General features: G+C 38.0%; 1 protein-coding gene across 3 annotated transcripts in view; it reads right to left on the bottom strand.

Annotated features, from left to right (window-relative positions):
• ZNHIT6 (zinc finger HIT-type containing 6) overlaps window positions 1-25,602 on the bottom strand; it is a 55,850-nt gene extending 30,248 nt beyond the window's left edge. Inside the window, exons 1-5 of one of the 3 annotated variants that reach the window (XM_003805297.5) lie at window positions 24,575-25,602; window positions 23,386-23,451; window positions 23,193-23,299; window positions 23,022-23,107; window positions 19,111-19,214 (exon numbers count right to left, since the gene is read on the bottom strand). In XM_003805297.5, the coding sequence (XP_003805345.2) occupies window positions 19,111-19,214; window positions 23,022-23,107; window positions 23,193-23,299; window positions 23,386-23,451; window positions 24,575-25,230 (1,019 nt within the window). In that variant the 5' untranslated portion in view covers window positions 25,231-25,602. The remainder of the gene's footprint in view (window positions 1-19,110; window positions 19,215-23,021; window positions 23,108-23,192; window positions 23,300-23,385; window positions 23,452-24,574) is intronic. The other 2 variants (XM_034934176.3, XM_063607154.1) reach the window with 2 other exon arrangements.
• Between the last annotated feature and the right edge of the window lie 242 nt (window positions 25,603-25,844).

Here is a 25,844-nt window from a genome sequence, read left to right as displayed (position 1 = left end):
CCCAGCTACTCTGGAGGTTGAAGTGGGAGAATCACCTGAGCCCAGGAGATTAAGGCTGCAGTGAACTGCGACTGCGTCACTGCACTTCACCTGGGTGACACAATGAGACCCTGTTTCAAAAAAAAGAAAAAATTGCTAGGCCAGGCAAGGTGGCTCACGCCTCTAATCCCAGCACTTTGGGAAGCCAAGGTGGGCAGATCATGAGGTCAGGAGATCGAGACCATCCTGGCTCACATGGTGAAACCCCGTCTCTACTAAAAACACAAAAAATTAGCCAGGTGTGGTGGCATGTGCCTGTAGTCCCAGCTACTTGGGAGGCCGAGGCAGGAGAATCACATTGCTTGAACCCGGGAGGCGGAGCTTGCAGTGAGCTGAGATTGAGCCACTGCATTCCAGCCTGGGCGACAGAGCAAGATTCCGTCTCAGAAAAAAAAAAAAAAAAATTGCTGAAATGGGTGAGTTAAATTTCTCTAAAATGGTTTCCAATTCTTCAGTATTGCTGAAATTACTGTAAGTCCTGACGTGTTCTTCTTAAGACCGGAAGAATTAAGCTTGTTTCTCATTTTTTTATAATTATATATACACAAATATATGTCCCACTTAAAAAAATATACATACATCAAAATCCTAGCAACATTACTTGGATTATTTTCTAAAGCTAGATTCCAAGAAGTACAATCACTAAGACAGAGCAGGGTTTCTCAATCTCAGCAGTGCTGATATTTTGGACTAGATAATTCTTTGCAAAGGACTTGGTCCTCTGCACTGCAGGACGTTTAGCAGCATCCTAGGACTCCACCCTCTAGATGAGTGTTCCACTAGGAACACTCATGCACCCAGTTGTGGCCACGAAAAATGCTCCCAGAAATTGCAAATGTCCCCTGGAGGCAGAATCATCACTGTTTGAAAACCACAAGGATAAAGGTTTGAACATTTACAATTACTCCTAATGCATTAGGGCTACTGTTCCCTAAATTCAACAAAATGCCTTCAACTACAATAATGTCACTATACCCTTGGCATATCAACGTTCTCAAAAATGGTATTACTATACCTAGTATATTCTAGGTAACTTAGGGACTCCAAGATACCATGTTTAGAGTTGGGTGATAAGACTGGTGGAGTAATTGTGGCAACTTAATCCTTATGTTCCCTTCTGGACAATCTGACAAAGCAACAGAAACACTAACCTCTTCTGAGTCCTATGAAACCCAAGTAACTATTCATGCATAGCAAAGCTGTTTCCCTCTCCTCCTCTAAATATCAATACACACATGCATTCTCAATGAGGGCAGCATGGCCCCAAGAGGGCAAAAACTGGTTCTCTGAAGGGCCAACAAAATCTTGCTATTTTAATGCTTGTGGCCCTACAAAGGGCTACTGTATGCAACAGATATACAGTGTATCTATGGTATCAAAATATCACGGCAGAAAGCTCCTTGGGAGGCAATAATAAAAAAAAAAGTTGAAAAATACTTAGATGGCACTTGTATTAAATGAGGAAAATAAATATTTTATACTCATTTTCAGTGAGTTAATACAGGGCACTTATTTACCAACACTTGCTTACTAGAAACTGTTAAGGATCAGTCTCTCCGTGGCCCATTTGTTTACAAAAATAGAAAGAAAAGGGATCATTCTCTCCCACAGTTTCAAGAAAGTATGTGGATGAACACACACATTTAAGGAAAGAGGTTCTATAACCATAATCTAAATTATTCTTTTGACTTCATAACTTCAAATTGCAAATTTTCGTATGGGGAATACTACCACAATCCCAAGGAAAAAGATGCAAATCAAAAGTCATTAGCTCCTTTTAAATGGCACTGCTCTAATGTCACAATAAGATGTTCAAATTCATTAATAACCAAAGAAATGTATATATAAATAAAATATTTTTCCTTTTCAGGTTTGTAGAAATGTTTTTTAAATTAGAAATACTAAGGAAGTGTGGCAAAAGTGTGGCAACTTCATTGCTGACAGGAATATAAATTGGTGCAAGCTACTGGTAGTTCAATTTCATAAAAGCTATAAATAAAAATTTGTGATTGAAAAACTGTATATTTTTGCCTCAATAGTTTTATTCCTGGAAATGTATCCCAAGGAAATAATTGGTCAAGTAATGATATATATATAAAATGTCCACTGCACCACTATATAATAGAAAAAAATTAGAAACAACCTAAATGTACATCATCAGAAAGTTGATTAAATAAATCATGGTACATCTACATAATGAATTTTAAGTAGTCATAAAAGATGAGGCAGAACTTTATGTACTGATGTAGAAAAATGTGCATGTTGAATGATAGCCTTTATATTTAAAACACAGGTTTATACATATATTGGCAAGTATGAAGGCCATACCCCAAACTTTTAGCTATGATTATTTCTTGACATTATAAAAGGACTTGACTTAATTTTTACCTACGAATATGTCTGTATGATTAAATAAATCTTCCACATAATGATTTGTGGGCTTTTTTTTCCTTTTTTGAGACAAGGTCTCACTCTGTCGCCTGGGCTGGAGTGCAGTGGCAAAAAAGGGCTTGCTGCAGCCCTGACTTTCTGGGCTCAAGTGATCCTCTCGCCTCAGCCCCTGCAAGTAGCTACCACAGCTGGCTGTATTTTTGAATTTTAGTAGAGACAAGCTCTTGCTATGTTGCCCAGGCTGGTCTCCAACTCCTGAGCTCAAGTGACCCTCCTACCTTAGCCTCCCAAAGTGCTGAGATTACAGGTGTGAGCCACTGTACCTGGCTGATTTGTTACTTTTCATAATCAGTAAAGTCAAAGATGCATTCATGGGCGCATACAGGATGGCAGTGATAGAAAGAACAGGAATAATTTTAACATTCTTTTTTTTTTTCTTTTTTTTCTTGAGACAGAGTCTCGCTCTGTCGCCCAGGCTGGAGTGCAGTGGTGCGATCTCAGCTCACTGCAAGCTCCACCTCCCGGGTTCACACCATTCTCCTGTCTCAGCCTCTCTAGTAGTTGGGACTACAGGTGCCCGCCAACACACCTGATTAATTTTTTGTATTTTTAGTAGAGATGGGGTTTCACTATGTTAGCCAGGATGGTCTCAATCTCCTGACCTTATGATACGCCCGCCTTGGCCTCCCAAAGTGCTGGGATTACAGGTGTGAGCCACCGCACCCACCCTTAACATTCTTTTTAAACTTAAAAATATTTCACTATTAGAAGTATTCATTTAAGAATTCTCTTTTGCCCCCTTTGAGAAAAAAAAATATATTTCTCTTTTTTATCTTAGAAACTAGTACTGAACCAGAACTAGGGTTACCTATCTCATCATTTTGATGGTCTCAAGGCTATCTTCCTATGAAATGTGCCACAACTAAGAGTTACAAACGGAGGCTAAACTCAAAGAATGAAGATTTCTAATACAAAGTTTAAAGAAGCTTGAATATTTCTGTTCTTTTTTTTTTTAATCACCAATTCTCATCCCACTCCAACACTGATTAACCAACATATACCCAAAGAACACTAACGAGAGCTCACTAGACATTAAGGACAAAGAGACCAACAAGGAGATGAGTGCAACACGGACTTCTTTTTAGGGCAGCAAGTCAATCACCAATGTTGGGCACTGCATTTTTCCCTCCATTTCACAATTTTCATATGAAAGCTTCCTGTTCTTTATTGACACTGTACATAGCAAGAAGGCTCAATATACTATAAGGTCCAGAGGTAGGACGGGGGAGAGGTTAAGTGGACTTTGCGTTTGAATCCCATTTTAATAATTTATTTCTTAACATGTTCTTCAGCAAGAGACAATCTCTCTGTACCTCAGGCTTCTCAAAGTAAAACAGGGATAACAACGGTATTTCTATCACAATTAAATGAATAAATAATATATCAAGAGTTTAGAGGCTGGGCATGGTGGCTCATTCCTGTAATCCCAGCACTTTGGGAGGCCGAGATGGGTGGATCACTTGAGGTCAGGAGTTCGAGACAAGCCTGGACAACATAGTGAAACCCCACCTCTACTAAAAATACAAAAAACAAAAAAAAATTGCCAGGATTGGTGGCGCTCAACTGTAGTCCTAGCTACTCAGCAGGCTGCGGCAGAAGAATCACTTGAATCCAGGAGGTGGAGGCTGTAGTGAACTGAGATTGTGCCACGGCACTCTAGCCTGGGTGACAAGAGTGAGAAGACTATCTCAAAAAACAAAAAACAAAAAACAAAAAAAACAATTTAGAACCCAGTACTCAAAAATGTTACTGTTATTACCAAATACCGACAGTGTCTTTAAACAGAGTATTTTGCCGTGATTTCATAAGCAAACTCTATTCACATCAAACTTAGTGTTTAGTGGCTAGAGATGAAACTAGACACATTAATACCAGATTATAAAGGGCCCTGAATGCTCTGCTAAGCAGTATGGATTCTATCTTGTAATTAATGCACCATTAACAAAGGTTTTAAAGAACAGTGAATTGAAGGGCTTACAGGGAGATTCATCATCCTACTACTTAACACTCCTAATAAGTGTTTCCATAGTATATTCAGGACATTAACTTTTAGCCCTTGTTTATAGTTATTAAGAGAAGTATTTCCAACTACTTTTGAGAATCACATTGACATATCATGTCAATTCAAATATGCTTAAAATTTTTACTTCTGATTTTTAAACACAGGTGACTCCATGAGGTAAGCTAAAGCTAGACATTCCACATGTCTGTTTTCAGAATACTGTATCACTAATTACATTAGAAATGTCTACAGGTTCCATCCTGGCCAACATGGTGAAACTCTGTCTCTATCAAAAATACAAAAATTAGCTGGGTATGGTGGCGTGCGCCTGTAGTCCCAGCTACTCGGGAGGCTGAGGCAGAAGAACTGCTTGAACCCCTGAGACAGAGGTTGCAGTGAGCCGAGATCGTGCCATTGCACTCCAGCCTGGTGACAAAGTGAGACTCCGTCTCAAAAAAAAAAAAAAAGAAATGTCTACAGGTTATAAAAAACTACCAGTAAACTGTTTTACCAGAGAGCACAGCAAGTAGCAATAGTAAATAACAATAGTTTGTTTTAAAAGCTTTTAATGTCAGGCATGGTTCTAAATGTATGTATTAACTCCTTTAATCCTTATAATTCTATGAGGTAAAATATTATTATTTCATTTTACAGATGAAAACACTAAGGTAGAGAGAAGAAAGTCACTCCTCCAAGGTCATTATTCAGCTGGAAAGTAGCAGAGCTGCTGGGATTTGAGCCCAGGCAGTGCTTCCTCTTAACTCTAGAGTCCATACTCTGATCTGCTATATTATTACGAGCTTTCTAGAATTGAAAGTTCAAAAATAAACTATGTATTTTTCTGTACTGCGAATTCAAGTGTATCTCAGTTACTTTTTATTTTAAATATCTGCCTCCATATTTTAAAATCATTTTTAAAAGGTATAGTAGACATTTTGACTATTTACTTCACAATCATTCCCTACCTCTCACCACCATCCTTCGTAATCCATAACCATACCTTAATGAATGAACTCTATGCCTACCCTCTAGGGGTGTACATTATGACTTAAGAAAATCAACATACTTTCCTGGACACAATGGCTCCAGACTGGGCAGATTACGTAGGCAGCCTAATCATGGTGAAGTTCAGGTTTTCTGTTTAGTAATGTTGGGAGAGAAGCACTCTATCTGGATATTTACTATAACCCAAACTGTTACCAGCAATATCCTATGACTATGAGGATTACATGGACCATAAAGGACACAATAAAGAATCAGAAAAAAAAATGGGTCCTTGATGATATAACCAAGTTGCTGTAATTGAAGTCCATCTACCTCTGAATATTCAGTTATGAGAGTCAAAATGTCCTTTGTATATAGCTCAAATCTGTTTAAACTGGGTATTCTATTTCATGCAACTATAAAGCAACCTAACTGATACAAGGGATTGATACAAACATTTCTGCTATGTTTCTCTTTCATTTATAAGCAATAGAAAAAGAAGAGACACTAAAATTGTCAACTTGTATGACAGCGAAGCAGCGAATAATACCTGATGAAATTTCAGGAAAAAAATTTGTTCTACTGTCAGCTATAAAATCTTAATTTAAAGCTGAAAGAAAATATAACAAATTTTGAACTCTTCAAGAAAAATACAAAATCTATAAAATATCTACATAATCCTTCATTCACAGGCATTTAATCTTTTAAAATGTATTCCAAGGTGAAAATCTGAAGTCTCTCAAAAATAAATGGAATCATTCCTTATAAAAATAATCTATTTTATTAGGATTAGTACCATGATAAGTGTTTTTTGGAAGTATGAATACAAAGAATCTGTTTAATTATTTGGTATAGATTAAATGACTAGAATTTGGGAGAATGAAAACCATAATTTTATGTCTCACATCATTATGTAAATACTTTGGAAAGTAATAGTTATATATTATATTTTTGCCCTTTTAAAAATTAGTACCACTACTGCATGAAAATAATAGGAAAAAGGTTAACTATGTGGTATTGGCTTTAGTAGAAAGTATATTAAGAAAATGGATATAGCAGGTGAAGACGGAAATGAAATGAAAAAGAACCTTTTTACTTCCAATAATTGATGAATACTTGAGTACTTAAGCAGTTCTCAACTGGGAGTGGCTGGGAGTATGGGGACAGTTGGAAATGGCTGGGCAGTTTTGGTTGTTCCAAGACTAGGGAGCACTTGAGGGATTTAGTAGGTAGGGGGCAAAGAATGGGAAATTCCTACAATGTATGGGAAAGCCCCACAAAACAAAAAAACTGTCCCATTCAAAAATGCCAATAGAGCCCCTACTAAGAAACACTAGAAAGTAGAAAGGAGACCAGATATATGCATACCAAAAATGAATACCAGCACTAAATGCTAGCATCTGTTGCATATTAACTGCGGAGAAAATATGAACTATAGGAACCTAGGTAAAAGAGACATAATGGAGAAGATAAGCTATCATGTGTACTCTCACAGATGGCTAGAATATATGGAATAAAAAGACATTCTAGGATTTAGAATGGTGACCAGCCTGGGAACATTTAGTTGAATACATTAGGAAATAAGGTGGAGAGAGACTATAAAGATCCACATTCAGATATGGATCACTCGTACGAACAGGAAGATTTCCTGCTCAAAGTATGACTCTACCTAAACTCCCTGGCATGGCAGAGTGGGCCTCTCTCCAGCCTCATCTCCTATCGCTCACCAAACCCCCACTGGTTTTTAGGCACACCAAATTACTTACATTGTGCTAACTTTGCTACACTACGCTTTTGCTTCTGATATTCTCACCACCAGAACCATCTTTCCCTCTGTCTAGATAAAAACCTAGAAATAAAAACTATTTCTCATCCTTTAAAAACATGCTCAAATTCTATCTTCTCTAGAAAGTCTTTCCTGTTCCCTGCTCTCAGTGAGTAACACTTCCCTCGAAAGGCTGGGGCAGGGAGTCCTCCTCTGTGCTACCATACCCCATGAGTACTCCATCACAACACTAACTATACTATGTTTTAAGAGTTTGCAGTCTTGTCTGCCCACTGACTGAACTAATTGAGAATAAGGTCATTGACTTATAGGCACACAGATCAGTGGTTTTCAGGTAGAGGTAAACATCAGAATCATCTGGTGCTTTTTAGAAGTAAAGATGTCCTTGGCTGGGCGGGGTAGCTCACACCTGTAATCCCAGCACTTTGGGAGGCCGAGGCGAGCGGATCACTTGAGGTCAGGAGTTCGAGACCAGCCTGGCCAACATGGTGAAACCCCATCTCTACTAAAAATACAAAAATTAGCCAGGCATGGTGGGGCTTGCCTGTAATCCTAGCTACTCAGGAGGCTGAGGCAGAAGAATCACTTGAACCCAGGAGGTGGAGGGTGCAGTGAGCCGAGATCGTGCCACTGCACTCCAGCCTGGATGACAGACCGAGACTCCATCTCAAAAAAACAAAAACAAAAACAAGAAGTACAGATGTCCTAAGGCTCTATAAATTAGCAAGTTCTGCTGGTCAAGCCCAGGTATCTATTCTGCATTTTGAAATTGCCTCACAGTTAATTCTGGCATGCACTATAAACTGAAAACCACTAGTTATAAAACTGGTACTATTACTGTCTCCATCTTACAGATAAGGCAATAGGCACAGGGAAATAAGTAACTTGCCAAGAAAACTTGCTCTCAAAGATTAAACTAAATTTGTTATGTTTAATAAAAAATAAACATTCAAGAAATATTAACTATACTGTGATTCCTCCTTTAAAAAGCAAATACAACGAAGATGACTTACTCTGTTTTGTTTAATGAGGAATACTTGAAATGAATTATATTTCCAACTGCCTGGGAAGTAGCAACTTCAAATGAGAGGGGGATAAGAAGGAGTTAACCTCAGGCTATGGAATGGAGTACAGATAGTACAAGACTCAAAAATGAGATGACAAATTTCATCTACTGGCAATGCTGCCTCTGGCCAATTGAGATATCTCTGAGCTAATGACTTTTGTGGGCACAGAAGCTTAAAGGATTCTAAGTAGCTGACCATTATGGTGAGAACAAGTTTTAGAGAGGTGTATCTAACAGATAGGCTGGGTACACTGGCTCACGCCTGTAATCCCAGCACTTTGGGAGGCCGAGGCAGGCGGATCACCTGAGGCCAGGAGCCTGGCCAACACAGTGAAACCCCAGCTCTACTAAAAATATATAAATTAGCAGAGCGTGGTGGTGCAAGCCTGTAGTCTCAGCTCCCTGAGAGGCGGACGCACAAGAATCATTTGAACCCAAGAGGTGGAGATTGCAGAGCGCTAAGATCACGCCACTAACTCCAGCCTGGGTGACAGAGTAAGACTCTGTCTCAACGCCGGGTACGGTGGCTCATGCCTGTAATCCCAGCACTTTAGGAGGCCAAAGCGGGTGGATTACCTGAGGTCAGGAGTTCAAGACCAGCCTGGCCAACACGGTGAAGCCCTGCCTCTAGTAAAAATACAAAAATTAGCCAAGTTTGGTGGCGCGCACCTATAATCCCAGCTTCTCGGAGGCTGAGGCAGGAGAATCGCTTGAACCCGGGAGGCAGATGGGGTTCTTCAACAGTCCAGAGTGAGGTAAGAAGGGCGTGCATAGGACACTACAGCTGATAAATGCTGCGGTCAAGGAGGCAGTAAGAAAGGGACACATTTTAGAGGCATATCACAAAGGATGGACTTGGTGACTGGGAAAAGGCTTCCTTAACTGAATCAGTTCGGGAACCTCAAGATGATCGAGTGTTTGGCTTTACATTTCTATGAATGCTGGCTAATTATTGCTGTGGAAAGTTACACCCTCTGTGATGCTGTGTCACAAGAACTCCCTTACCACTGTCTGCATGGCTGCAGTAAGTAGAGGCCCAATTGGGGAACCATTAGGATTCTATTCTTCCACACTATTTTTCTAAATCCTTGCTGTTGTTCTGAAATTCTTCCATCAAACCATATCAAAGCTATTATGGCAGAGAAACCACAGAGCTGTCAATCAGTTGACAAGTCTGTACTGGGCACCTATTATATAATCCCCCAAAGCTCACAGCAAAATCCACTTGTCTCCTCATGACCACAACTGCTAAACCCATCATTTCATTTTCCTTTACTCTTTTCTAAAGCCAATTTGCAGCAAAGTACAAACCTATACTACTTATATTTATAGGATACCATGTTAAAAAAAAAAAAAAGTCCTGTGCTTTTAGAAGTACATTACCACATAACTGTTTAAGGAAAAAAGTGCTACTGACATTAATACAGGGGTAAATAGGTATATTACTGCAATATAATAAGGATGATGTAATTTTATCCAAAGAACAAAAAGTAACTTTTTGAATTCATAAAAGCTTTGTTATTTCTTTACAAGAGGGACACCTAGTGGCTTGCTTCTAAAACAGATTGAAGCTCTTAAATATTAAGTTGTTTAGTAATAGGCGCACCTCTATTATCTTCATACTGTAAGTAAAAGACAGACACACAAACACAGAGCTAAAGAACCCTAGTTCAAAAGAATAAATTGAAAAGTTAAGGACTTTCAGTTCTAAGCTGTTAGTGGTAGAAGAATGGTAAGCAGAAGAACTGGATTGTTAAGAACTGAGGGCCAATATCATTTGGAGACAAATGTGGGGATAAGAAGGTCAAAAATTGGGTCCATATCTGAGGAAATGGGTGGTTAGTCCACACAAAAGAGTCCAAGCAGACAGCAGTACCAGACTTACACAACTTCAGATATTGGGATTATTTACACAGATGAGAAGTGTTCTAAATTACTGAAGAAAAAAAGGAAGCTTACAACGTGAGTGAGTAAGGAATACAATTCTGTCTAAAAGATGAGAAAGATTTGGGAAAGAAACAGAGGTTCCAGGGAAAAATAAACTAAAAAACAAACAGTGCATAGACTAAAAATATGATTAATTAGACAACTGAGGAGGGAAAGTGACTTGGACAATATAGCTGAATAAGTTACTTGGAATGTAGCAAAGACAAAGAAATTAAGATAACTTACTACTTTTCCAGAATTGTCATATTTAGACAGCAGAACAAATCTCAAGGAATAAAAATAAAAAGAAATAGCACTGCAACACACATCATAGAAACTGCAGAACTCCAAAGACAATATTGAATATTTTCAAAGCAATCAGAAGAGAAAAGAAGGAAGACTATGTATAAAACAACACTGTTCTCAATAGTGGCAAAAGAAGTGAGAAGTCAACGGAATATATAAATTAACTGAGTTCTAAAATAAATGTCAACTTAAGATATTTCATATGAAGCTAAACTATCATTCAAAAGGGGCTGGGGGTGGGGGCTCATGCCTGTAATCCCAGTACTTTGGGAAGCCGAGGTGGGAGGACTGCTAGAGGCCAGGAGTTCAAGACTAGCCTGGGCAACATAGCAAGATGCTGACTCTATTTTTTAAAAATTAAAAAACAGATAAACAAAAAACAAAAGTAAGAGTGAGCTGTCTGACTATATATGAAATTTTAAAACAGGCAAAAGAAATGTACAGGGGGAAAAAAGGACAGGCTGTCTCTAAGGAAGAGAGGAAATGACAAGAAAAGTCTTTCTGGGGTGATGGTAATGTTCTATTTATTCACAGGCACTGGATTATACAGGTGCATGTATTTGTCAAAACTCAGCAAATGTATATACTTAAGATTTGTGCATTTCATTACGTGTAAATTTTACATCAACAGACAAAAATGCAAACTATGGAACTCTAGTTAATGATGCTTAAGTATTCAGGGCCCAGTAGAGGGATGCCTGCATTTAGTCTGAAATGCACCAAAAATAAAATGGGTTAATGGATGGATAAATATCTGATAAAGCAATTATTGTAAAATATTGATGACAGAATTTAGGTGATGGATATATAAGCATTCACTGCAAAATTTTCAACTTTATGTTTCAAATTTTTCTTTTCTTTTCTTTTTTTTTTTTTTTTTTGAGACGGAGTCTCGCTCTGTCACCCAGGTTGGAGTGCAGTTGCACAATCTTGGCTCACTGCAAGCTCCGCCTCCCGGGTTCACACCATTCTCCTGCCTCAGCCTCCCGAGTAGCTGGGATTACAGGCGCACGCCTCCACGCTCTGCTAATTTTTGTATTTTTAGTAGAGACGGGGTTTCACCATGTTAGCCAGGATGGTCTCAATCTCCTGACCTCGTGATCCGTCCGCCTTGGCCTCTCAAAGTGCTGGGTTTACAGGCGTGAGCCACCACACCTGGCCTCAAATTTTTCATAATAAAATATGGGAAAAAACTTTAAATAGGTAAAACTAATCTATAAAATTCAAAGTTAGGGGAAATAGGAAACTTGGGAGGAGGTGGTAGGTATTCCCATAGGGGGCAGTAAAGACTTCTGGGGTGCTGGTAATGTTTTCGATCTTGGTACATTAATGATTTGTGTGCTTTTTTGGTATGTACTGTATTTCCATTAAAAAATGAAAATAAGATGGGCACGGTGGCGCACATCTGTAATCCCAGCACTTTGGGAGGCTGAGGTGGGTGGACTGCCTGAGCTCAGGAGATCAAGACCACACTGGGCAACATGGCGAAACTTCCTCTCTACTAAAACACAAAAAAATTAGCTGGCATGGTGGCAGGCACCTACAGTCCCAGCTACTGGGGAGGCTGAGGCAAGAGAATTGCTTGAACCCAGAAGATGGAGGTTGCAGTGAGAAGACTGAGATTGCACCACTGCACTCCAGCCTGGGTGACAGATGGAGACCCTGTCTCCAAAAAAAAGATGAAATAAAGATATTTTAAGACAAAAACTGAAAAAGCATATTTTTATGAGGCTGTCACTAAAGAAATCTTAAAAAGGAGAACAAAATGATCCTAAAAAGGTCTGAAAAAATGTTTAAGAAGGAACAAAAATACTGGTATATATGGGGGTAGATTATACTTTTGTCCATTTTACTGATGAGGAAAATGAGATATAGAGTTAAAGCCACAAAACTAGTAAACATCAGAGCTGGCATTTGAAGCCACTATATTTTGTTCAGCTTCAGAAAAAAACAAATAATTGATTAAAAGAAACAGAGATCAAAGAGACATTTCTCCCATGGTTATATACATGGAGACCACTGGTTAGAGTAACATGTAATGCCGTTAAAGAAAGTTCAGCAAGATTCTAAGAGCTATTTCTTAGTATGTCCTTAATCAACATTAACAGCTTCAGTCCAAACTCTACTACCAGAGGGGACAAAACAACATGGTTCAGGCCGGGCGCGGTGGCTCACACCTTTAATCCCAACACTTTGGGAGGCTGAGGCGGGCGGATCACAAGGTCAGGAGATCCAGACCATCCTGGCTAACAGGGTGAAAACCTGTCTCTACTAAAAATACAAAAAATTAGCCGGGTGTGGTGGCATGTGCCTGTAGTTCCAGCTACTCGGGAGACTGAGGCAGGAGAATGGTGTGAACCCGGGAGGCAGAGATTGCAGTAAGCTGAGATCGTGCCACTGCACTCCAGCCTGGGCGACAGAGCAAGATTCTGTCTCAAAACAAACAAAAAACAGCATGGTTCATCTGTGAAGTTTTTCTTATCTAACAGACACAAAGTATATATCAAATAGAACTCATATTTAAGCTGATTCCCAAAGGGATTCAGATCCAAATAATCGCTAATTTATTAACTGCATTTTTTGTTTTTTTAGAGACAGGGTCTCACTCTGTTGCCCAGGCTGGAATGTAACGGTGCAATCATGGCATTCACCATCACACCTAGCTAATTTTTAAATTTTCTGTGGAGATGGCATCTTGCTTTAGAAACACCAATTTAAAGTGAGCTTCCTAATCTTTCAGACAATTGTTTTAAACTCCAATTCTTTTTTTTCATTGAACATGTCATGGATAGTATTCCATGACAATACTTCTACGTCTAATTGTTTTTGCTTAATGGCTGCATGGAATTCCATGGTATGAAGGTGCCATCATTTACTTAACTCAGTCCATACTGAAGGATACTTTAGGTTGGTGCCAGTTTTTACACTACTAAAAACAATACTGCAATAGATATATGTGTACATATATCTCCTGACTATAGATCATCTACAAATACGTTTGTAGGCTAAATTCCTTGAGTACTTACTTATAACATTTTAAGATGTAATATACATTTTATACAATAAAATATATAACATTCTGAGAAACATTACCAAATTGCCTTCTAAAATGACTGTACCAATTTAACTATCAACAATGGAAGAGGAAAATGGCCTGGTTAATCCATACTTTCATTATATTAGATATTATTATAATGTTTATCAGCTAAATACTATGTATGTACATATATCTTTCTATGACCATCTATTCTTTTTTTTTTTTTTTTTGGAGACAGAGTCTGGCTCTGTCTCCCTGGCTGGAGTGCTGGAGTGCAGTGGCGCAATCTCGGCTCACTGCAAGCTCCGCCTCCCGGGTTCACGCCATTCTCCTGCCTCAGCCTCCCAAGTAGCTGGGACTACAGGTGCCCGCCACCATGCCCAGCTAATTTTTTGTATTTTTTTTTTTTTAATAGAGACGGGGTTTCACTATGTTAGCCAGGATGGTCTGGATCTCCTGACCTCGTGATCCACCTGCCTCAGCCTCCCAGAGTGCTGGGATTACAGGCGTGAGCCACTGTGCCCGGCCAACCATCTATTCTTATCCTCTGCCCCTTTCCTAATTAGTTGCTAGTCTTTTTTTCTTAATAATGCATAAGCACTCTGTGTCATATATGTTAAAGACTTTTTTGGTCCAGTCTTTTCACTTTATTATGGTCTTTTTTGCCATGCAAATTTAGTTATTATTTTCCTTTTGGCTTCTGGATGGGATGTTTCTTCTCTTCAAGATTATGAAAATATTCCAGTATTTTTATTTCATTTTAAGATTTTGATCCACCTGGATGTTATTTAGTAAAAGATTCAGCATTTCCTCTCAAATGGCAAGCTGTTTCAACTCTATTTATTGAATAAGCAATTATTTGTACTAATTTGAAATGTTACCTTGATCATATACCAGCAAACCAAATATACTATTTATTTTCTATGATCTAGTTACAGATTTCTAGGCCAACACCATAAAACTACTATAATTTCATAAATTTTAATGAGTCCAGCCTCATCATTCTTTTTTCAGATTTTTCCAGGCACCTCTGCCATGTTATTCTTCAAAATAAACTTCAGTTATTTATGAACTGTCTTATTAATAAATAACAACAAACAAAATCCCATTGATATTCTGACTAGGATTGCATCAGACTTAAAAGATCACTTAAGAAACAATATTGAGCTTTTTAAGAATATGGCACTTTTTTCCATTTATTCAAATCTTTTAAGTCATTCAGGAGAATTTACATTTTCTTCATATAGGTCTTTCATATTTCTTTCAACAGATTTGATTAGTACTGGGTGAAAGTGAACATAAAGCTACAGACCCTACAAAGAGGTGAGGTAAAGGAATTAGCTCTGAAAAAGCCACTATTTTAAAGTAGCTTGGGATCTACTCCAAACTAAGGAGGAGAGCCAACATTTCCTTATCAAGCTTCTCTATTTTTAACAGAGAATGTCAACCTTGCTTTAGCTCAACTTACATAAGCCTCCCTGAACTTAACTTTATTGATTACAGCTATCCACTGTGGTACTCCTGCAAATTCCTCTAAAATAGTCCTCTAAAATTCATCCTCATTGCATCTATTTTTGACTTCACAGACTTCACCTCACTTTGACTATTCAGTGAAAATTGCAGTACTTATTCTTAGAAAAATTCACACATCACATAATTTCACATATAATTTTAGGAGAGTCAGTGAAAATGCCTGCCATAAAGGGTGTCTGGATTAGAATGAACCTATTCCAGTCAGCTGCTATAATCACCTTCTGATAGGTCTACAGAGTAATTCAGGTACAATGGCACATTCATCACACTTCATATGCGGGCTTTTACATTTAAAACTTTTTTTAAAAAAATAAATGTAGACTTTATAGAAAAGTTACAAAAACAGTACAAAAGATTCTTCATTCAGATTCCTCAAAAGTGAAAACATTTAAATTTTAAGCGACATCAACTTGAGATTTTGACTATATTGCAACTCAAGTTGCTTAAACAAGCAATCAATTTAATACCTAGGGAGTATTAATAATCTTAGGACAAGACCAACTTCTCATATCAACAATTCCAAAATCTCCAAAACTGAAAGATTTTTAACTCCTTCAGCAGCAAAACCTAACTGAATAAATCTATAGTCATTATTTACCCATTATAAGGTAAACATTTATAGGTTTCACTGCACAAATAGTACTGTTTGATTACACAGTGCTATCCCAGACCTATGAGGGGTGAATGGAATATACAGTAAATGTGGCATATTCCTAAGGATTTCAGTGAAGGGAATGTAAATTTTCATTGTCACTGTATATTATTTAGTATGTGCCAGGTACTACTTTAGTTGGTATTAAAATTTCATTTAATCCTCTCAATAACCTGGTAAGTCAGATTTTGCCCAAGGTCACCTAATGTATAATCAAATAGTAGAGACAACATGAAAATTTACATTTATCAGAGTCAAAGCTATAACCAACTTTTGGAAAGTTAATAGAAAAAAGTATTGAAAACTAGTCTCTTAGAATACTGGGGGCATGGGAGCTGAACAGAATTCTTTGAAAAAATTTCATTTCCCCTTCTTCCCTCTTTCCAGCAAATACCATTGCAATCATCTAAAACCGTGCTCATTTTCATATGAACAGCTGATAAGACACAAATATCTCAACAAAGTAACTCTTAAATGTCTATTTTTTCCTCTTAAAGGTGAAGTATAAAACACCAGAATCCTGATTCTGTCTACATTATGTTAATTATCTAGACCAAGAAAAGATTAGAACTATACATTCAATAAGTACATCTTCTGTATTTATGTAAATCAGTGGTTTTCAAATGGGGGTGATTCTGCCTCCTGCAGTGGACATCTGGCAATGTCTTAACAAGAAATTAAAAATCCAAGAGCTCAACCTCTCTAATAAAGCTGCCCACAAAAAAATTTGGTAATATTCAACAAAAGTTAAGGTATAACTAAAATAGGCACTCATACTTTCTTGATGAAAGTACAAAGTGGTAATGTTTTATGGAGACAATGTAGAGTTTTTCTCAAAAGTTTAAATACATTGTACTCTCTAATCCAGTAATTCCGCTTTCTAGGAATTGATCCTACAAAAAAAAGTCAGGTAAGCACACAAAACAATGTGTTCAAGGCTGTTTAATACCGTGTTGTGTATAATAATTAAAAACAAGACATAAAATAAATGTTCATGAATATCGGAATAATTAAATGAAATGAGATATGGTCAAAGGTGGAATACCCTACTTAAAAATAAGGAGGCAGATTTGCATTAACAAGAAAAGAGGTTCACAATGTATTGCTAAATGGAAAATCTAGCTGCAGGAAAAAAGGATGTGCATTTATTCATAAAAAATTAATGTTTAACTTGAGCAGAGTCATGTCACTTTATATAGTTTTAAGTATTTTATATATTATGTGTTACTTTATTAGATGAAAAAAGGAGAAAACATGATTAGAAGGAAATGTTACGAAATTTTATTAGTGGTCAACTCTAGATAGTGGAATTATAGGTGATATTTTTCCTGTCAACTTTTTAATGATACAGATGTATTATTTTTACAATAGCTACTATAAACTGATTCCTTCCCACATGCCAGTTACTGCCTATGTGAATTAATACACTAAAAGGCCACAACTCTACAAGGTAGCTATCATGAACTCCATTTTGCAGACGGTAAAAGACTAAGAAATGGATTCTAAAGCCTATTAGTACATACTATGTTGCTAATCTCCTGGGAAACACTAAAAATGTAAGAAAACTGATCGCAAATCTCTATAAATTTATGAGCAAAAGACTTATGCAAGAAGAATCTGATTTGCCATTTCAGAGACCCGGGGAGTTTCAAAACAACCAAAAATATATTAAACCTGGAAAATATACTGAGTGTAATATTCTCGGTAAAAACTTCCCGCATACATTCATGTATCTACAGACACAAAAGTGTTATACTTGAGGCCATCTGCTTTTCATTACTGAGAACTAATCTCTGATTACAATCATTCTGAATAGTTTCTTTCATAAAACAGGAACACATTTTGTGTTTGAGAAAGCACTAACCAGTTACCATAAACTTCTAACCAGTTACCATAAACTTCAAATTATGTCAATTTCTAAATATGCCAGTTTCAAAACGCACAAAAGAATCATCTCACATTTGATAAATGCAAGACATTACTTTACTTTCTTTTTGAGACAGGGTCTCATTCTGTCACCCAGACTAGAGTGCAGTGGTGCAATCTTGGCTCACTGCAACCTCCGCCTCCTGTGCTCAAGGGATGCTCCCACTTCAGCCTCCTGAGTAGCTGGGATCACAGGTGGGTGCCACTGCACCTGGCTAATTTTTGTATTTTTAGTAGAGACGAGGTTTCACCATGTTGCCCAGGCTGGTCTCAAACTCCTGGCCTCAAGGGATCCACCTGCTTCAGCATTACTTTACTTTTCGAAGACAACCAGGAAAAACGAAAAACCATTTTTACAAATATTTATGTCTTATATAAAATAAATGGAAAACATCATCTTCTAATTATGTTAACAGCTTTGAAAAGATAGAAGCTTCACTAAAATAATGATAATTCTGATGGCTTTGTCTTTTCAATTTTTGGAAGAGTACAACTGGAAAGGCCCCGTAGAGTTTACCCGGGTCAACTCCCCACATCATACAACTGGGGCCCAGAGAAAGGAAGTTGATTTGTTCAAGGCCCCACAGTTACTAAGAGGCTGAAAAGGGAGGGACTCCCTCAAGTTTTTAAAAATTCTAAATCCAAAATCTTGACTTCTGAAAGGTATTATCTGATAATTTAGTTGGCTACTTAAAGAACTTTGGGATCCTGTTCTCTTCTGTACTCTTGGGGCCTTTTCAATCCAACATTTTCAGACAGCAGCAAACTAATCTCTGTTATATTATCTGTACTCAAGAGTTCAAAGTCCCCTTCTTCTCCATTGACAGCTTTTAATTGAAATCTTATTTGGAAACCCAGTGGAGAAAGAAAATAAAAGCAGAGCTGCCTTGATTAAAACAGTACAGACATCCTGTTTTTACTCGTTTTGTCCTGGAAGCCCCTGAAATACTTTCTTGGTATCTTAGGTCTCAAAGAAACAGTTTATTTCTAATGTATGAGAGTGTTCCAGGGCGCTGCTACTCAAAATATGTTTCTCAAACAATGAGCATCACTGAGGAGCTTGTTAGAAATGCCCAATATCAAACTCCAACCCAGGCCTACTGAAAAATCACAACAAGCATACTTAACAAGATGCCTAGGTGACTGGTATGCACATTAATGTTTGAGAAGCTTCTCAAATGATATGAAGACACACACACACACACACACGCACACACGTACACTGCAAACCCAAATTTTTATTAGAGTTACATGACATACAATTACTACAGTTATCTTGTCATGGACCAATAACAGTTTACAGAACCACACTTGGGGTAGCAATGCTCTATAGCAACCAAACCTTAAAGAATGATCCTGATCAAATCAGAATACCTGATATACTAAAAAGTTAGAAACTTACTTCTTATCAAAAAAGGTTGAATTCTCCTTCCTCTTGGTGAATCCATTGGGTAGAAGTTTTAAGTTAATACCTTGCCTCCGGGCACGATTTTTCATAAAGTACATCTAACAACAAAAACCAAACAGACAAATTAATTTTTAAATTCCTTAAATTTAAAAAGTGAGTAAAACAATGTTCAATAATAGTTAAGATTTACTGAGAACCTAAGTGTTACAACAGCTCTAAGCAGTAATCTCATGTAATCTTCACCATGATACTATGAGAATAGGTACTATCATCTCCATTTTAGCAATAAAAATTAGTGAGATCCCAACATCATACAGCTATCCCAGAGAGATAGAACCTGTATTCAAACCCTGGTCTGTCTAATTCCAGAGCTTGTGTTTTTAACCATATGCTCTATGAGCCAAAGAAGAATTTAATGGAGATTAAACAAAGAAAAACACAGGTCATTTGGCAATCACGGGGGCTACCTACACAATTCTTGATTTCTTTTACCGATGGTTTTACCAGTTAGCTGTATATATATATCACTGATTTTATCACTAGACAGCTCACTCAAGGGAAGAGCCAAGGCATTGCCTAGTACAAGGCCTAGCTTACTGTTGTGGGAAGCACAAAATGGGATATGAGAACATTCTGGCTCTGACACGTGTTATTACATTGACCACCTGGGTTGATTAAGCTAAACTGGGCAATTCCAGATTTATGAAGGAAGTAATACCAGATTTTTATTAAGTCAAGGAAGAAGAAAGATCACTCAAATAAGAGGCAAAATATAAACCCAAGTTTTTTGTTAAGTGAATAGGGATCTAGAATTTGCAATGTAAACAGTCAGAATCAAGTCCATAAGCCAAGGAAAGGATGGGTCAGCTATCACTGGCTAAGTAGGAAACTGTTTTAAGAAATTACATGTAATTTTATAATTTAGAGGACTTTAGTTTCAGTAATGGTAGTGATGATTATAAATAATTCTAATAGCAGTGACCAACCCTCCTAATATACCTTCAGGATAAGGGTGAACCAGAAACAATCTCTACTTTTAGAGCAAGCTAGGAAACTTGTATGGTTACACTGAAACAGAGGAAAAAAGAAAAAAAATCCATTAGCAGTTATGGCTATGGACCATCCCTTGCTTAGATTTGCAATTATTTTGCCTTGAAAACAGCACTGAATAGCCATACTCTAGAAAAAAAGTGGGAGGACTTAATCAGATAACAAGTTTCAGTAAAAAACCACAATAATTCAGAGAGCATAGTATTGGTGCAGGATATACCAGTAGGCCAACAGAATGGAAAAGACAAGGCCACAAAATGACCCAAGCATATAGGGATGCTGATATATGACAAAGGCGGTCCTACAGAGCAATAGGGAAAGGATGAACTTTCCAATAAATGGTGCTGGGAAAAGTGGATTATCTATATGAAAAATTAAATGGGAACTCCTCTGTATATGATACCAAAAATCAATTCCAGTTAAAGACATAAGTGTAAAACACAACAGTATAAAGCTTTTAGGCAATAACTATAAAAGAATAACTTCCTAACTTCAAGGTAGAGATGGATTTCTTTATAAACATATAAACCTACTAACTATAAAGGAAACAAATGATAAATTTGACTACATTAAAACTAAGAACATCCATTCACCACAAGACACTATAAAATGAAAAGACAAGACAAAGACTAGAAGAAGGTATTTATAACATACAACCAACTTGCACTAGCATCCAAGAAATACCAAGAATTCTCACAAACCAGTAAGAAAAATAAAGCTGACCAATGAAAAGATGAGCAAAAGACTTGAACAGGCACTGCATAAAAGAGGAAATCCAAATGGCCAATAAAGTATTTGAAAGGTGGTTCAATCTCATCAGGAATTAAAGAACTGCACATTTAAAACCACAATAAAATTACAAAGCCAACAGATTGACAAAAATTTTTAAAGTCTTACCAAACTAAGTATTGGCGAGAATATGACAATAGGTACATTCATACACTATTGGTGAGAGTGTAAACTAGTACAATCACTTTGGAAAATGTTTTGGTAACATCTAGGCAAATTGAAGATATGCATACCACACAACAAAGCAATTCTATTCCCAGGTATAAACCCTAGAAACACATGTTCACACACATACTATAATTCATAGACAAAAGTAGTGGCATTGTTTCTAAACTGTTTTTTATTCTTATAGAAAATCCAAAATCCATAAAAAAAATGCGTAAACAAATTGTGGTACAGTCCTAAGATAGAAAAAAATAGAAAGAAATGAGAAAAGATCAGGGAAGGGCATAAAAGGGTGGCATGGAACTTCTGGGAAGCCAGTGATGTTCTAATTCTAGATTGGGGTGGTAGTTAAATGAATATTCATTTTATAATTATTCATTATACTGTGTACTTCCATTTTGTGATTTTTAGAAAATATACTTGCTATATTTCACAATTTAAAAAAAATTTGTAAAGTAATTTATCTTTAAGTAGAATTTTAATTATGCCTAATTAAGTTTGAGGAAAAATAAGAGTTGCTATATGAATAATTTTCTTTCAGATATGTGTAATGTAATTATGTCTGTACCAATAATACCAATAAAATAAGGTGTTTAAAAGGTATTAAAATTCTGCAACTCCAATACTAAAATGAACACAATTCCAGGATACGATTTAATCACACCATAAACGAATTTCTACAACACCAGTTGCCAAATATTCCAAATATGTAAGCTTTAATTTTGCATAGTATTTAAGGAATTAAAAAAGGAATGCAAGAGTATGAAAATTAAGTGTACTAGAATAGCAAGTCTTGTTAGCTCTTCCTTCAAAATCGCAATCTAATCCCTTCCCAATAATTCAAACAGTATACCCAAGCCACTATTATCTCACAAGGATCATGGGAAGAGCTGCATAATTGGTCTCCCTGCTTCCAATCTTCCATTCTTGCCCCCCTAAAGTTCACAAAGTGCAAGAGTGGTTTTTCAAAAGGCAAATTTATGTTCAAAACCCTTCCATGGTTTCCATTTGCACTTAGAATTAGAAACCCTCACCAGTTTCTTTTCTTTTTTCTTTTGAGACAGAGTCTCACTCTGTTGCCCAGGCTGGAGTGTAGTGGCGCAATCATGGCTCACTGCAGCCTTGACCTTCCTGGGCTCTGGTGATCCTCCCACCTCAGCTTCTCAAGTTGCTGGGAGTACAGGGGCACGCCACCACGCCTGGCTAATTTTTGTATTGTTTTATAGAGACGGGTTTTCACCATGTTGCCCAGGCTGGTCTTGAACTCCTGAGCTCAAGCAAGGCTCTGGCCTCAGCCTCCCAGTGTTTGGATTACAGGCATGAGCCACTGCACCCAACTCCTCACCAGTTTCTCTAACTTCATTTTCAATACTCTCCTCCTCACTCACTATGCTTCAGTTACCTTGCCAATCTTTTAATTCCTCAAACCAGCCATCCTTGTTTCTGACTCAGGTCTTTCCTTTTACTTTTGTCCCTACCTGGAATAATCTGCCTCCAAATGTTCACATGACAGCCTCTTTCTCAGCACTCAGATCACTGCTTACACATCATCTCTTTGAGAAGCTTCTCCTGACCACTGTATCGAAAATAGTACCCTGACAATCTCTCCCCAACAAAGACCATTTTCATTCTCTCTTTAATCTCTTGAGCCTTCTTTATTTTCTATATGAACTGAACTCTATCTGAAATTACATTTGTTCCTCTACTCATCTCCTATATCTCCCACTAAATACAACTCCACGAGGGGACTGACTTTGTTTGGGTCACAGCCATATCCTTAAGTAATCAGAATAGCTCTACATCATGGTAGCCACTTAATATATTTGGTAAGTTAAAAAAAAAAAAAGAATCTAATTGATTTGAAGGACTTCTAACTGGAAGAAAGTAGGAAAAAATCTTACATGTTTATTGCTTATTGGTCTTTTCAAAAAAGCATCTCTAGAAATATGGTCCGCTGTTCTTGCCACATCTTCCAAAAATCGATAATCTAAAAATTTCAAAACAGAAGAATAAACAAGTGACATACACCAATGGCCAGGAAGCCTCAATTTGCTATGCATAAAGTGGCTTACCACTTAGGAGATTCATTTCAGTAAACTGTTGTATTGAAATGTATGCAGTTTTATCTCGAACTCCATTACATGTCAGTTCTGCTTTGTGTTTCTTTACACAGGGCAAACTGAAAAGACAAAGGGGAAGTACTTTTATATTTTAGGGTAAGAAAGGTACAGATACAGGTTAAAAGGTAGGAAGTTACATGTATACCTGCAGGAATATCGCATACAACGTGGACATCTGTACTTTGCTTCTTCTGTACCACAAGTCTCACACCTACAAAAGCCCACATGTAACATTAAATTATCAAATATTAATTGTATTTATTTATAAACTTAGAATTCCCAATCAGTTTATAAACTCAGTGACAAGTAACTCTGATAAAATATTTGATAGCTGTTGAACATCATTTGAAAATTCTTCTCTGTGAAACCTTCCCAAAACAACTACATTTCCAATGTTGTTAGTGATATGTAACTCAGGAAAATGTATTAAAATTTTTAAAACCCATCTCGCTTTTGACTTCTTTTTCTACTATAATCAGGGAATGAGATTATTCACTGATATTTTAACTTGTGATTCCTGGAAATGTGGTAATGATTGTATGTGTGTGTATTCAGAAGTCCAATTCATGAGCTATGTTTAGATATTTTTAAAGCACACACCAGACAAAGAATATAAGGCCAAGTGAAATTTAGAGAGTAGTAGTAGCACCTTTTTTCCTGAACTCCACGCCTAATCTAGAATGAGCATCGAAATAATCTAGAAATGCCATGTAACCCATCATCTGTCCTCAACTGCTCTTCTATGCTCCTGGGATACTGACAACCAAACTACAGTTACTTCTATTTAGCCCACTGTGTTCTAGACGGGAATATTCCCAAGAATCTGACTACTCTTATTTCCTTTGTCACATGATCCACACACTAAGGAAATTCAATCAAAAGCAATAAATATTCACAGCACCCATGAAGAAGCTTGATAATTGAGGTCAAGTGTATTTTTGCCTAATTTTAACTTAATCTACTTTGTCATTGTTGGTTTTATTAGACTTTCTCATCTCTATTCTCTCTCAAAGGAATACCGAGTAAAGAGCATATTAAGTCAAGGCAGATCCAGTTCCAACTGATCTTTTGGTCCCCAGAATTTTCACTTTCCTAACTTGACCATTACCCATTGGACACTACCAATTTCATATATTTTCACTGAATTTGTTGTGTTGTCATGTACAACACCCTCCACTTCCCAACCCACCCCCGCGAACGCCGTCTGACTCCAGAAACCCAAACTTGTGCTCATTTTTCATTATTCCACCTTCTCCTGATAGTGTGGTTTCCTTCACTCTAGACATGAGGACTCCACAGCTTTATTCCCCTAAATGGAATTCCCCATGCCCTACCTTGACATGGCCAGTTTCCGCTTGCAGCCCACCGGGTGATTTATCGGAGGCTCTTCTTTCACCTTTGTATCATCCACGATTTCTTTCTTCAGGAAATCCTTCTCTTCTTTTACACACTCTCCATGCATCAATTCCTCTTTTATGCATTGACCAACAAACTTCTCCTCCTGTTTTATCTCCAAGTTATCCTTCTCTTCCTTCACTTCTGACCAGTCCATTACCTCTTCCTTTACCTTCTCTTCCTTTACCTCTGGTTCACCCACCTTCGCTTCTTTTACCACTAAACTACTATCCGTCTCCTGCTTCACCTCCAATACGCCTGCGTTCTCATCCTTCACCTCAGGCCTATCCTCCACCTCCTGTTCTACCCACTGGCCAGCCAACCTGCCTTCTGTACCTGGCCAGTCTGTAATTTCCTGCTTCACTACCGTTAGGTCCATCGGTATTTCCTCTGGCCTTTGTCCACTTCCTTCCTCTCCATCCCCTATCTCCTTTATCCCTGTCAGCCCTGTCCCCTCCTCTCCGCCGCCGAACTCCTCCGCCCCTGCTAAGTCCCTTACTCCCTCCCTGCCAGGCTCTGGACTTAGCCGCACCCCCTCCGCTACGCTGTGGAGACCTCCCCCAGACTTCCCTTCATTTTCAGCAGCAAACTCCATCAACTCACGATCCTTGGCCTCTGCTGCCACTCTATCCTTCAATGTGGCTGCTGCACACCAATAGGAGGAACTACCGGTCGGAATACCTACGGCGGCCCACGTGTGGAGCCAAGCAGCCACAAACCCGGAATAGCCTGCTTGACGCGACTGCTCGAATCGCCGTAAAGCTACGCTTTTGCGCCTCGCCCCTTCACGACTTGTAGAGCTCTTTACGGCTCTGCGGAGGCCGTGCCGGATTCTCTGGGCGAACAAGCGTAACTACGTGACTTGCCCGCGGGGGTTCTCGTCTCTCACCTGGTTTCCACCACCCTCTTCCCTTAGAGAAGCCTCCTGGGCCACTCCCTAGGCCACCCTCCACGCCCTGCTGGGTGTAAAGAGTGGAGGAGACCGGCAGAGGGAGAGAAGCGAAACCCTTACACTCTGGAAGTGGGAAAACCCACCCTAATCTGTGTTAACCATTAAATCCAATCTTGTATGAAAATGGAGGACACACCTGATGTTATTAGGCCTTTCCAAGCTTTAGTTTCTTAAAGCTATAAACTAGGGACCATGGTATTATTAATATAAATCTCCCAGTGTCATTGCAAAGATTATATGAGATCATGCATGGAAAT

This window comes from Pan paniscus, chromosome 1 (genome assembly GCF_029289425.2).
Source record: "Pan paniscus chromosome 1, NHGRI_mPanPan1-v2.0_pri, whole genome shotgun sequence".
Lineage (NCBI taxonomy): Eukaryota > Metazoa > Chordata > Mammalia > Primates > Hominidae > Pan > Pan paniscus.
The sequence above is the reverse complement of the archived record's forward strand: the minus strand, read 5'-3'. Positions and strand labels throughout refer to the sequence as shown.